Raw genomic sequence first — 12,007 nt, forward strand, 5'->3', positions numbered from 1 at the left:
AGAGACTTTTTAGTCAATGAAACAAGACTGTTGCTTCCCCTGTAGGCAGACATTCACACAAAATGCCTAATCTCACTGGATCATTTATCATTCACTCATTAAATGAGCTAAAAACAATTTTACATATTATTACAAGTAGGTGCACCACAGAGCCGCTGACTGTAAATGATTACACAGTATATAATATCTTTTGCGGTACTTGTGATTTCTCCAGTGCGCTCTCTCAAACTTTTTATCCTGAAATACATAAGTGTTAATAACATCACAACGGTCTATCAATAGGATGATACTCAGATGGATGGTCGAAAATATAGGACGCAGTTTGTCATCTCTGAAGGTGTATGGTTTCTACTTTTTTATTTCCACTCTGAATACTAAAATATAAGTAAAGTAAAGGTAGAAAAAGTTGATTACCCGTGTTTCCCCTCTCATCTTCCCTGATATGAAGCTCTTTGTGGGTGGTCTGCCGCTGCAACAGGTCTCGTAGTTCCTCCTTGTACACCTCAATGTAGGAAACCTTCACTGTGACATCCACAACATCACTTTCCTTCGTCTTCTCCGCCAGGTATATGAACAGATCCTGGGCTGCACGGTCAATAATTCCCCCCTCTTCATGTATGGAAGGGTTTGGAAAAAGAGAATTACGGTTATGAAGTTAGAAAGTTCAGATGATTAATGGGCCTTAGAGAGCACAAACACTCCTTGAACTTATCAGTCACAGAGTGGTTAAGCTCTGTGTTGGAGCTTAACCACATTTTTTGGTTAAACTTCACATTTGAAGAAAAGCTATCTGGAGCATGTACAAACTGATCTTAATCTCTTTTAGGGCTGTCAAAATTGAGAGCAATCAAAACAACTGCTGTATAATGCCCTCCGCTATCTTTGTTTATAGCATGACTAAAATGCGTCATCGTTTTAGAAAGTCTGTGTTTTCGAGTGTCCACACTGCGACGGGACAGCTCCGTTTTGAAATGTATGCATTTTCGAGAGTGTTTTCCCTTGGGGAAAGCACCGTCTCAGTGTGGACAAGAGGCCAAAACGGAGAGAAAACAATGCGTTTTCAAACAAAAACGCATTAGTGTGGACGTAGCCTCAGTGTGTCCTATACCACCCCATCAGTGGAATCACCTTCCTGCAGGGGTCTCAGACAAATCATCCTCCGGGTACTTCTGGGTAGCTCTTCAAAGATTCAGACATGGCTGTGTTATTATTTCACACATCGTAACACGGCGTGATTGGTAAACAGAAGCCTGTCCTGGAAACCAACTAAAACTAACGTAAAAATACGAACTGTAAATCTAATCTGTCAAAAAAATTGTCAGAGGAAAGTGTTCTTCCTTGAAGATTTGAGTAGTTTTTATTGTATCTTTGGAAAAGAGTAACTCTGACTTCACCCTGAGGTCTAATCTAGTCACTAATCCATCAACAACACTTTGATTTCCTGTGGAGAACACAAAATCAGGAGAGTTCACTGAAGGCTGATGATTGTCCAAGTAGAGAACTTCCTAATGTGATTTTTCTCATGAAGATTTTCCCCATAAACCGCGGTAGCGATGTGGCAATATGTATGCGTGATGTGATCAAAACCAGACTTCCTCTGTGATCCATAAAAGGACCGCTTCCTCGGTGACAGCAGGTAGTCACTCAGCTCCTCCAGCCTGTAGCATATATAAGAGCTTCTCGACCACCAGCCTGAGACATGAGGAAGCATGAAGATTTTGAGCCTGAGTGCTCTGCTGAGCCTGGCACTCAGTTTACTGTGTGCCGATATCTCAGCCCAGAAAGATGCAAGTTTGGCAAAGGTACTATATACCTGACATGTCTGTGGCGAAGGTGGATGACTCCATAGAGAAAGCTCTGCAGGTGTGGGCCAAAGTCACGCCCCTGAGGTTCAGAAGAATCTATAGCAGCATTGCTGACATCATGATCTCCTTCAGCCGCAGTGGTGAGTCCACAAAGCACACAGTAATATTATCCCATAAAGACCAATGCAATCTTAGGTGTGTGTGTTTAGTCTACCCTGATTACCCTCCAACAGGTCATGGTGACGGCAGCCCCTTGGATGGCCCCGATGGCAATCTCCCCCACGCCTTTGGCCAGGCACTTGGGATTGGAGGAGATGCCCATATTGATGATGATGAAACCTTCACATTCCACTCAAACACAGGTGACTCTGTGACTTTGTTCCTGATTACTGCTCAGGATGTGGCCTGACTACCTTAAACTGTGACCTGTGGTTCTGAGTTTCTGCTCTAGGCTACGTCCTGTTCATGGTCGCTGCTCACGAGTTTGGTCACTCTCTGGGCTTGTCTCACTCTGATGACCCTGGCGCTCTCATGTATTCAATGTACTCATACAGTAACCTGGACACCTTTGTTCTGCCCTGGGATCTTAAAGGTATCAAGTCCCTTTACAGTGAGTCTTCACTTCTTCCTTTATGAAAAACTTTCAATTTGACCAAAACTTGTGGTAACACTCTACAACACAGTCTACAACTAAGGGCATAATTTCCCTGTAATTTTATTGAATGGATGCCATCAATTATATTTATCTATAAATAATTAAAAAACACTGTACTTTTTCGGGGTCATATTATGGAGTGACTTAACCTTGGCTAACTTGAAGGTATTTTATTACAAAGTTTAGACTTGCTCTGTCATTGTGAAGCTAGATGGGCCTACAAATGTTGAGTCATTATTTGATTAAGCGAACTTGTGCACTAGTTTGTGCACTAGCTTGTCTGTGATGTCACATTGATGAAATGACCTCCAGGTCCAAATGATGACCCCTAGGGCGCCCGTCAAGCCCGACGCCTGCGACTTGACCCTGGTTTTGGACTGCGAGGAGAGATGCTCTTCTTCAAGGGCAGGAAAGTAAAACAAATCCATGTGGAGCGTTTTTCTCCATGGTGTTGCTGAGATGATCATTTGTGTGTGATCAGGTTCTTCTGGTGTAGCCACCCTCAGCTTGTGACCCCTCAGCAGGCTGTCATCACAAACTTCTGGCCCGACGCATCAGTTATCATCGACGCTGCATACGAGAGCCCACAGTCAGACCGAGTCCTTCTTTTTAAAGGTCTGTGTCCATCTGCTGAAGCACGCTTCATCCCTCCCTCACACAGGTCCGCGATGAAATCCTCTTTACATCTGTTTGCAGGCTGCTGCGTCTGGGCGTTCAGCGGCTATGACCTCGTGACCGGGTATCCTAAATCCATACCCAGCTTTGGTCTACCCACAGCAGTGGAAAAGGATGCCGCCCCCAAATGACCCACAGACCAGGAAGACTCTTTTCTTTGTAGGCAGCAGTTACTACAGGTATGTTCAGGTCACACCTGGGGAATATCTTGCCTAATCCCATTTCTCTTCCAGCTGTGACGAGGCCAGGGTGGACATGGACGACGGAAACCCCAAACAAGTGGATGACACCTTCCTGGAAATGAGCTCCGGAGTGACAGAGGCTCTGTTGTACAGAGGTGAGCATCTGTCCAGCTGTTTTCAGGGTCTTTGAGCTGTAATGCAGAACAAACAGGTGACGTGTGTCCCGCAGGTTTCTTCTACCTGTACAGTAGACCATACATGTACGAGTTCAGCCAGAGGACGGGGAAGCTGCTCCGTGTGCTGAGGAACAGCTACTTCCTGTCCTGCTTCAAACTCTAGACCCATTGACAAGTTCACACAAAATCCCAAATTAAAGGAGAAGAAGAGCCAATCATTTTTTAATGATTTCACTGAGCTCAGGTGTTTCTGTAATGTCACTGCTTTATAAAGTTTTCAATATAAATTTCCCTGTGGCACAGTCGTCCTTGTTTATTTGCTGCAAGTCAACCTGTGAACATCACACACATCAAACACAAACCAGTTACCGTATTTCCCGGACTACAAAGCGCACCTGAATATTAGCCGCACAAGCTAAAATCAGGGGGAAATCCTGTTTTGTACATACATTAGCCGCACCTGACTAAAAGCCGCAGGTGTTTCAATGTTGACTTATCATATGTAAGAGAATATGCACAAAGGGAATTGTCAGGAAAGAGATGGCTGTTTGGAGACACACCCCTTTTATTAATATTTTGAAAAACAAGTTACGGGTACATATTTGCATAACTTTTTAGGTATATGTACAAGTAGCGGTAATTACAAGTACGAAACATGTACTGTGCTTCATAAATGAGTAACAAATGTAGTACATAACAATAACCTACAGCACACCAGAAAAATAGATTCGGACTACCTTTTAGGCTCAGGTGCAGCGACACGGCTTTAACAAGAAGAAAAGTCAGTCATTCACCACCATCTTTCTCTTCTTCCCGCGCACTAAAACCACCAAAGTCCTCTTCTCCAGTGTCGGAAACGAACAGGCTCAGGATGGCTTCGTCATCCACTCTCGGCTCCTTTCCTTCGTTGTCACTTTCAAAACCAGTGTCAGAGTCGAACACCCTCAGAAGGGCCGTGGCGGTGTCCTCTCCATCATGCAGCAGTCCAGCCCTTCGAAATCCGTAGGTGATCGTGGATGTTTTCACACTTTTCCACGCTGTCAGAATCCACCAGTGGAGTTGAGCATAACTTGCTTTTCGCAAGTTTATCGCTGCTCGTCATCCACGCCTCCCGCTGAACGCGTAGCGCTACTTTGAAGTTTGTTTTTCGCGCTACTTGTACGGCACTATGTTGCCTGGCGGACGGACATGTGACCAACATACCACTCTTGAACCCCGATACTGTGTGTCTGATCACATGCCCTTCTGCCAGGCAACGTAGTGCCGTACAACAGCGGAACAAACAAAACAAATCACCTTACGATATCACAAAAATCATGGACAATCCATAGAAAAGCCGCACCTGACTAAAAGCCGCAGGGTTCAAAGCTTGTGCAAAAAGTAGCGGCTTATAGCCCGACAATTACGGTAAATACATCATGTCTAGGTGTGTTACAGCCTGAGGTGGCACAGGTACACACTACGGTATTTAAGGGACAAGTACAACTTTACTTGAATAAAGGGGCAAAAATACTTAGAGTACAAAACCAGTACCTGTACGTTTCAGGTGATACTCATATCAGAATATGGTAACACAAACTTTATTTAAACTGAGGGTCTGACTGAACATCTGTATTTACTGCTGCCTCCACACTTGGACAGGTAAACGAGAGTGTACAGTGGGGTTTGGCAGATGGAAAAACCACAGAACTGGTAGTAGTGGTGCATCATGGGAAAGAGAGTCAGTCAGAATTAAATTAATGAAATAAATAAAAGTTTGTTTTAGCAGGTTGGTCAATATGTAGAGTGGAATGAGAGTGCCCTCTCCTGGACCTGTGAACAAACTGCAAGCAGCTGCTGATCTTACTTTGAATGGAAACACTGAGTTTGAACCACACAGACAGCCAATGAAAGTGAAGCTGGACAGGTGTGAGTCACACCTGTGGGTAACCCTGGGACAGGTGACAGAAACATCTGCTTTCATATGTCGGTTTGAGGACTCACAGCTATCTTAGAGACAGGAAAGTAATGCAGTGCTTTTACATAAACGCTGTAGTTGTTTGTTAATGTCAGTGATGTCATTATAAAGAGCTCATCATTTAGAGCAACAGAAGGTGTGATCTGATCAGAGGTTTAAACCAGCTGTGCGCACATCTGTTCAGGTACAAAGTGTAGCAGCGACCATCTCCTGTTGTGTCCTGAGCCAAGCTTCAGGTGAGTCTGACTAGAGGCTCAGAAACAGGAAGTGAGCTGAGAACTGTTACTGTTACCAGAATTGTATTGTGTAGTACTTTACAGTAGTTAAATACTGTACTAGGATCAGTTCAAGTAGAACTGAAATAAAAATGGCTGCAGTTACAGAGGAGTGTGATGTCTGAACAGGATAAAACTGATGATCTTCACTGAGTGTGCTCTTATTGCGTGCCTGCAGGAAGGCTAGTGTTTGCTGTTCTCCAGAAAAAGAACTAGAAGAACTGCAGGTCTGAGTAAAACAGACCTGCAGTTCTTCTAGCCCTGACTGGCCAGTTGATGGTGTGCACTCTACTGAGGTCACATTTTGGGATTGCCAGGGATCGCTCGAACCCCCACAGCCGTTACTGAGGTCACATCAGTCTGATGACCTGCTGATTTCGATACCTCAGCTTCATATCTGTCACTGACTCTGACCACCTGCTCCCTCTCACCTGCCTGTCATAGCCTGTCTCAGGCTGTGTGATGTCATCAAAGTGCGACAGTGAAGACTGATCTGCATGATTTTATAACAATACTCTGAGTGAATGCCGCTGCTGCTGATGAAGATGATGTTATGGTCATTGACAGCAGCGTCCATCTTACTCTCTCTGGAGATCAGGCTGGAGATGATGGAGATGATGATATACAACATCAGTGACATTATCTGTGACATCAGACAGCAGGATGAAGTTTATGTAAGATGAAGGTCTGACTGTTGTGGGTGAGCTGTGGGTGATGTGATACTGATGCTGATCCAGGACTAGCTGAGCTCAGGTACACGATGAGATGCAGAAACACTGAAGCACCCCAACACCTGCAGGAGGAGTTACTTTATCAGGTTACTGAGGAGGACTGAGACATCGCCATCATGAAACGGACCATCGATTATTCATGTCTGACTGATCTGACATCAGTCAGAGGAGCAGCTGAGCTGGATCGTTGCTGCTGATGATGAAGTAACCGTAGATACATACAGGTAATAATTACTTTATTTACACAGCTCCAAAGCCACAGTCTCCTCGGTCTGCTCTAATGATTCACTAAATAAGGCTACAGAGCGTGCTGCCTCTTCATTGGTCGCTCTTTAACGTTTGTCACGTGTCCTGAGCTGGACTCGAACCCGCGCTCTCCGGCTCTTGTCAGCAGATGTTTTTAAATAAAGTTGGACTGGGAACGCCTTCCTCCTCCTCCCTCCTCCTCGGGGCGGAGCGCCAGCACTCCTCTGAGGAGGAGTCTGTCTCCTCCTATAAAGAGGATCCCCGCTCCTCCTCCTCCCTCTTCTTTCTCCTCCGGCGGATCCTCGCGGTTCCTCTTCATCATGGGTTTCGGTGACCTGAAGTCAGCCTCCGGCCTCAAAGTGCTCAATGACTTCCTGTCCGACCGCAGCTACATCGAAGGGTGAGTGCCGGGAACCGCCGTAAAGCGGGAGAAACTGCGACCCAAAATAGCCGTCATGTTGGGTCCATGCTGAGCTAACAGTTAGCTGCCTTGATTAAAGCGCTAAAGAAAGGAAACCGGAAAGGGGACGGTAATCTGGCGCGAGAGGTGCACCAGTCTTGGAAGGAGGGGTAGGGTCCGGGCCGATGCCGTTTTTATTCACTTCCGTTTGACGTGACAAGCTGTTAGCTTGTTAGTCCGTTAGCCGCATGCTGCTAACGGCTGCGCGCCGCGAGGCTGCGCGCTGACTCACGTGGACTGAGTGAAGTCCTGCACCTGCTCTTGGAGTACCCCTAACCAAGGTCATGTGTTCTCTCCTCAGGTACGTACCCTCCCAGGCTGACGTGGCGGTCTTCGAAGCTATTTCGGCTCCGCCCCCTGCTGACCTGTACCACGCAGTTCGCTGGTACAACCACATCCGGTCCTACCAGAGCGAGAAGAGCAGGTGAGCGCTGCTGACATCATGGGGTGAATACCGGTATGCTGGCGGCAGCAACTAAGCCCCGCCTCCTGTTTTAGTCTTCCAGGTGTGAAGAAGCCCCTGGGTCAGTACGGGCCCCTCGGAGTGGCCGACACCACCTCAGGCTCCGCCCCCACCACAGCCAAAGACGAGGACGATGATGACATCGACCTGTTTGGTTCAGATGAGGAGGTGAGGAGGTGGTGATGTCACCATGACGCTACAGTGTCATGGTCACTCTAACCTGAGTTTTGTTTGACAGGAAGATGCTGAGGCGACCCGGCTGAAGGAGGAACGTCTCGCCGCCTACGCTGCCAAGAAGTCTAAAAGTAGGTCCGCCCCCCTCGCAGCCAATGCATAATACAGACTCTGTGATGATTAACCAATCACCATCTTTCGGCTGACGCCTGATGGACGCCTTTTCTGCCTGACGAGTCCCACCCTCGCACGGCTCGTGGCTCGCTCAGTTTCCACAGTAACTAACCACTCCCCTGTCCTGCAGAGCCCGCAGTCATCGCCAAGTCTTCGATTCTATTGGACGTGAAGCCGTGGGACGATGAGACTGACATGGCGAAGCTCGAAGAGTGCGTACGCAGTATCCAGATGGACGGGCTGGTGTGGGGCCAGTGTGAGTACTACTGCATACACTACTACACACACCACTGTGGGGTCAAAGTATTACACACAGGGTTGGAGTCAGTATTTGGATAGATGGGCTGGTGTGGGTACTGCACAGAGTAATACTACTGGTAGCACTGCAGTAGCATTACAGTAATCATTGTACCAGATGATGTGGTGGTAGTAGTAGTGTCTAACACTCGGAGCAGTAGTGAGGTACTGATCAGTACTCTGTCAGTTCAGTCATTGATAACGCTGTGATCATTGATTATAGATGAGTACTGATGGATCAATGGAGCTGATCAGTTATTGGGTGGATCAGTATACCTGTGACACCTGAAATAATGATTATATATCATTACAGGCTAGGGCTGGGCCATATCATACCGTTCACGGTAATGCCGGTATAATGTTGGGCAACAAAAAGAAAATGAAATATCGCGATAGAATATGGGAAAAACGCGCATGCACAGTGCCTTTGTTTTCATACGCACATGGTGCCAAAAGCATGACTGAGAATGAGAAGGGCGAAAGTTGGTTTGTAAAAATGCTGCAACCTCAGTGGTGTGGAACTGGTTTAGCTTTCGTCCGTCAGATACACAACAAAGCACTATTTTTGGTAGAGCATGCTAGCGGGCCGTCGTTATTACCATGTTGTTTGGAAAATACGGCACACTTAAAATCAGTCCTTTGATTCTTCTGAAAATCGACAGAGCCCCTTATAATCCCGTGTGCCTTATGTATGAACTCTGGTTGTGTTTACTGACCTCGAAACTATTTTATGTACACGGCGCTCGAAAATCTGTCAAATGTTTCAGTACGACTTTGCTAAGCTACAAAGTCGCACCGCTTCATGGATTGTCGGAGCATTACGGCTATCGTAAGCGGAGCGATACGTACTGTGCTTTGACATTGTGTGTGTGTGTGTGTGTGTGTGTGTGTGTGTGTGTGTGTGTGTGTGTGTGTAACCTCTTAAGTGTTGTGGACATTATACATGGTTATGCTGAGGATATGTCGGCCAGTTTCCACTGGAAATGCCTTTTGGTTAAACTGTCAGCGAAGAATTTGCATTTGCACTGTTAAATATTTATATAACTTTGATGCACATAAAAACCGGCTGCTTGTTGAAGTGAAAATACTACCACAATTCTCCAAAATCCTAGAAAACCTGTTTAATAAACGATTAGACAAATTCTTAGATAAATATAAATTACTCTCTGACAGTCAATATGGATTCAGATCAAAAAGATCAACATCTCTGGCATTAATCGAATCAATTGAGGAGATTACGAATGCTATAGATCAGAAACAGTATGCAGCTGGAGTATTTCTGGATCTCAAGAAAGCATTCGACACAATCAATCATGACATATTAATTAATAAACTGGAACGGTATGGGATTAGGGGGGTTGTACTGCAATGGGTGAAAAATTATTTAAGTGACCGGAAACAATTTGTGAAGCTGGGTGTCCATTCCTCATCATGCTTGGACATTGCTTGTGGTGTTCCACAAGGCTCTGTACTGGGTCCAAAATTATTTATTATTTATATAAATGATATTTGTAAGGCATCTGATATATTAAAATTAGTATTATTTGCAGATGACACAAATATTTTTTTGTTCTGGGGGTAATCTAAAGGAGCTGCTGGATACAATTACTTCAGAAATGTGCAAAATTAAAAAATGGTTTAACAGGAACAAACTATCGCTAAATCTAAGTAAAACTAAAATTATCTTATTTGGGAATTCCCTTAGAAATGCACAAGTGCAGATTCATGTAGATGGTGTGGAAATTGAAAGAGTACTTGAACATAAGTTTCTTGGTGTGATTATAGATGATAAATTAAACTGGAAGTCTCATATAAATCATATACATAACAAAATTTCAAGAAGTGTCTCAATCTTGAGTAAAGTAAAACACATTCTGGACCACAAATCACTCCACATTCTCTATTGTTCCCTGATTGCACCGTATTTGAATTACTGTGCAGAGGTTTGGGGCAATACTTACAAATGTTCGCTATCATCAATCTTTATATTACAAAAAAGGGCCATAAGGATAATCCATAAAACTGGTTACAGAGATCATACAAATCCACTATTCTTAAAATCAAAAATTCTAAAATTCACAGATCTGGTTCATTTTCTCACAGCACAAATTATATATAAAGCAATAAATAACCTGCTTCCTGACAATATTCTAAAAATGTTTTCTAAAAGGGAACGGGGATACAATTTGAGGGGGGAATTAAATTTAAAACATCCTTGTATCCGTACAACATTAAAAAGTTTTTGCATCTCTGTGTGTGGAGTGAAGCTGTGGAACAGACTAAGTAAAGATATGAAGCAATGTCCAAGCATGGCGCAGTTTAAGGATATGGTTTTTACAGGGTACAGGGAAAAGGTAGAGATTTGATAGGGTGTTCTTGTCTAATATTTTCATGTGTGTGTGCATGCACGGGTTTGTTGGTATGGGTAGATATATATATATATATATATATATATATATATATATATATATATATATATATATATATATATATATATATATATATATATATATATATATATATATATATATATATATATATATATATATATATATATATATATATATATATATATATATATATATATATATATATATATATATATAAAAAAATAAAATTGTAGGCTGTGTATCCTTGAGGTGTTAATGGGGTTATTGAAAATGTGTATATGTGTGTATATACGTATGTATGGATAGATAGAAACATATATGTGTATATATTTAAAAAAAAAAAAAAAAAAAATTACACATATAATGTAATTGCAAGGAGGTATTTCTGTAGTCTATTGATACTAGATAGTGGAAAAGGGGTGGGATTAAATAAGCTTATGCTTCTTCCTGCTCCTTTTTGAACATGGACGTTATTTGGAGTTGTGGTTGCTCGTTTTCCTTTTGTTTGCTTTGTTCATTTGTCTCTTTTAATTCTATTTTTTTTATACTTTTTCAACATGTTCAAAATAAAGATTCAATCAATCAATCAAAATACATTGTTTTTATTTTTATTTGTTTTGCCCTAATAAAGTTGTGGAGTTGTAAAGTATTTTGTCTCGTGTCAATTATATCGTCAGTTATAGCGTTATTGCAAATTTTTGAATGTATATCGTGATAAATATTTTTGGTCATATCGCCCTGCTCTAGTACAGGCTCATTTTGATGTTCTGAACTGTTTATTGATAATAGGTTATTGATCAGAGTGGGTGTGATTCCTGTAGACACATGATTGTGTGTGAGTAAGTGTAATATTGATCAGGCTCACTGATGATCTAACTCACCATCTTTCGGCTGATCACTGATGGACTCGTATTGATCTGAGAGCTTCTGATCACTGACCAATAACCCGATGGCTGCAGCTTGTAGTCACTGATCGATAACTTTGCTTAATCTGTCCTGCAGCCAAACTGGTTCCCGTGGGTTACGGCATCAAGAAGTTGCAGATCAACTGTGTGGTGGAGGATGACAAGGTGAGTGGCCTGTTACTGCTTGTTGATCAGGTGTCTGTCAGGTTGATTAGATCACCTGTGACACACCTGCAGCAGTAAATGCTGTTACCTGTGTGTGAGCTCACCTGTGTGATGTCACCTGTCTCAGGTGGGCACTGACATCCTGGAGGAGAAGATCACGGAGTTCGAGGACTTCGTACAGTCGATGGACGTCGCTGCATTCAATAAAATCTGAAATAAAAGCTCTGCACCATACACTGTGTCTGACTCACCTGTACACACACTCACACCTGTGGTT

General features: G+C 43.4%; 1 protein-coding gene, 1 long non-coding RNA gene and 1 pseudogene across 2 annotated transcripts; all 3 read left to right on the plus strand.

Annotated features, from left to right (window-relative positions):
- Nucleotides 1–1,785: 1,785 nt before the first annotated feature.
- On the plus strand, nucleotides 1,786–3,656 carry LOC146647249 (collagenase 3-like; annotated as a pseudogene).
- Nucleotides 3,657–6,944: 3,288 nt separating this feature from the next.
- eef1b2 (eukaryotic translation elongation factor 1 beta 2) lies at nucleotides 6,945–11,964 on the plus strand. The gene is made up of 7 exons (XM_085392506.1): nucleotides 6,945–7,102; nucleotides 7,464–7,586; nucleotides 7,661–7,793; nucleotides 7,864–7,930; nucleotides 8,104–8,229; nucleotides 11,663–11,730; nucleotides 11,858–11,964. The coding sequence occupies exons 1-7, from the start codon at nucleotides 7,023–7,025 to the stop codon at nucleotides 11,942–11,944; spliced, it is 684 nt and encodes a 227-aa protein (XP_085248632.1). The 5' UTR covers nucleotides 6,945–7,022; the 3' UTR covers nucleotides 11,945–11,964.
- Nucleotides 10,260–11,234, plus strand: LOC146647251 (uncharacterized). The gene is made up of 2 exons (XR_014908941.1): nucleotides 10,260–10,665; nucleotides 10,910–11,234. It is a non-coding gene; the product is annotated as an uncharacterized LOC146647251 (long non-coding RNA).
- Nucleotides 11,965–12,007: the final 43 nt, after the last annotated feature.

The sequence above is a fragment of the Rhamphochromis longiceps genome, linkage group LG19 (assembly GCF_057381845.1).
Source record: "Rhamphochromis longiceps isolate RC_006_pf linkage group LG19, R_longiceps_female_GT1.1, whole genome shotgun sequence".
In the NCBI taxonomy this organism is placed as follows: domain Eukaryota; kingdom Metazoa; phylum Chordata; class Actinopteri; order Cichliformes; family Cichlidae; genus Rhamphochromis; species Rhamphochromis longiceps.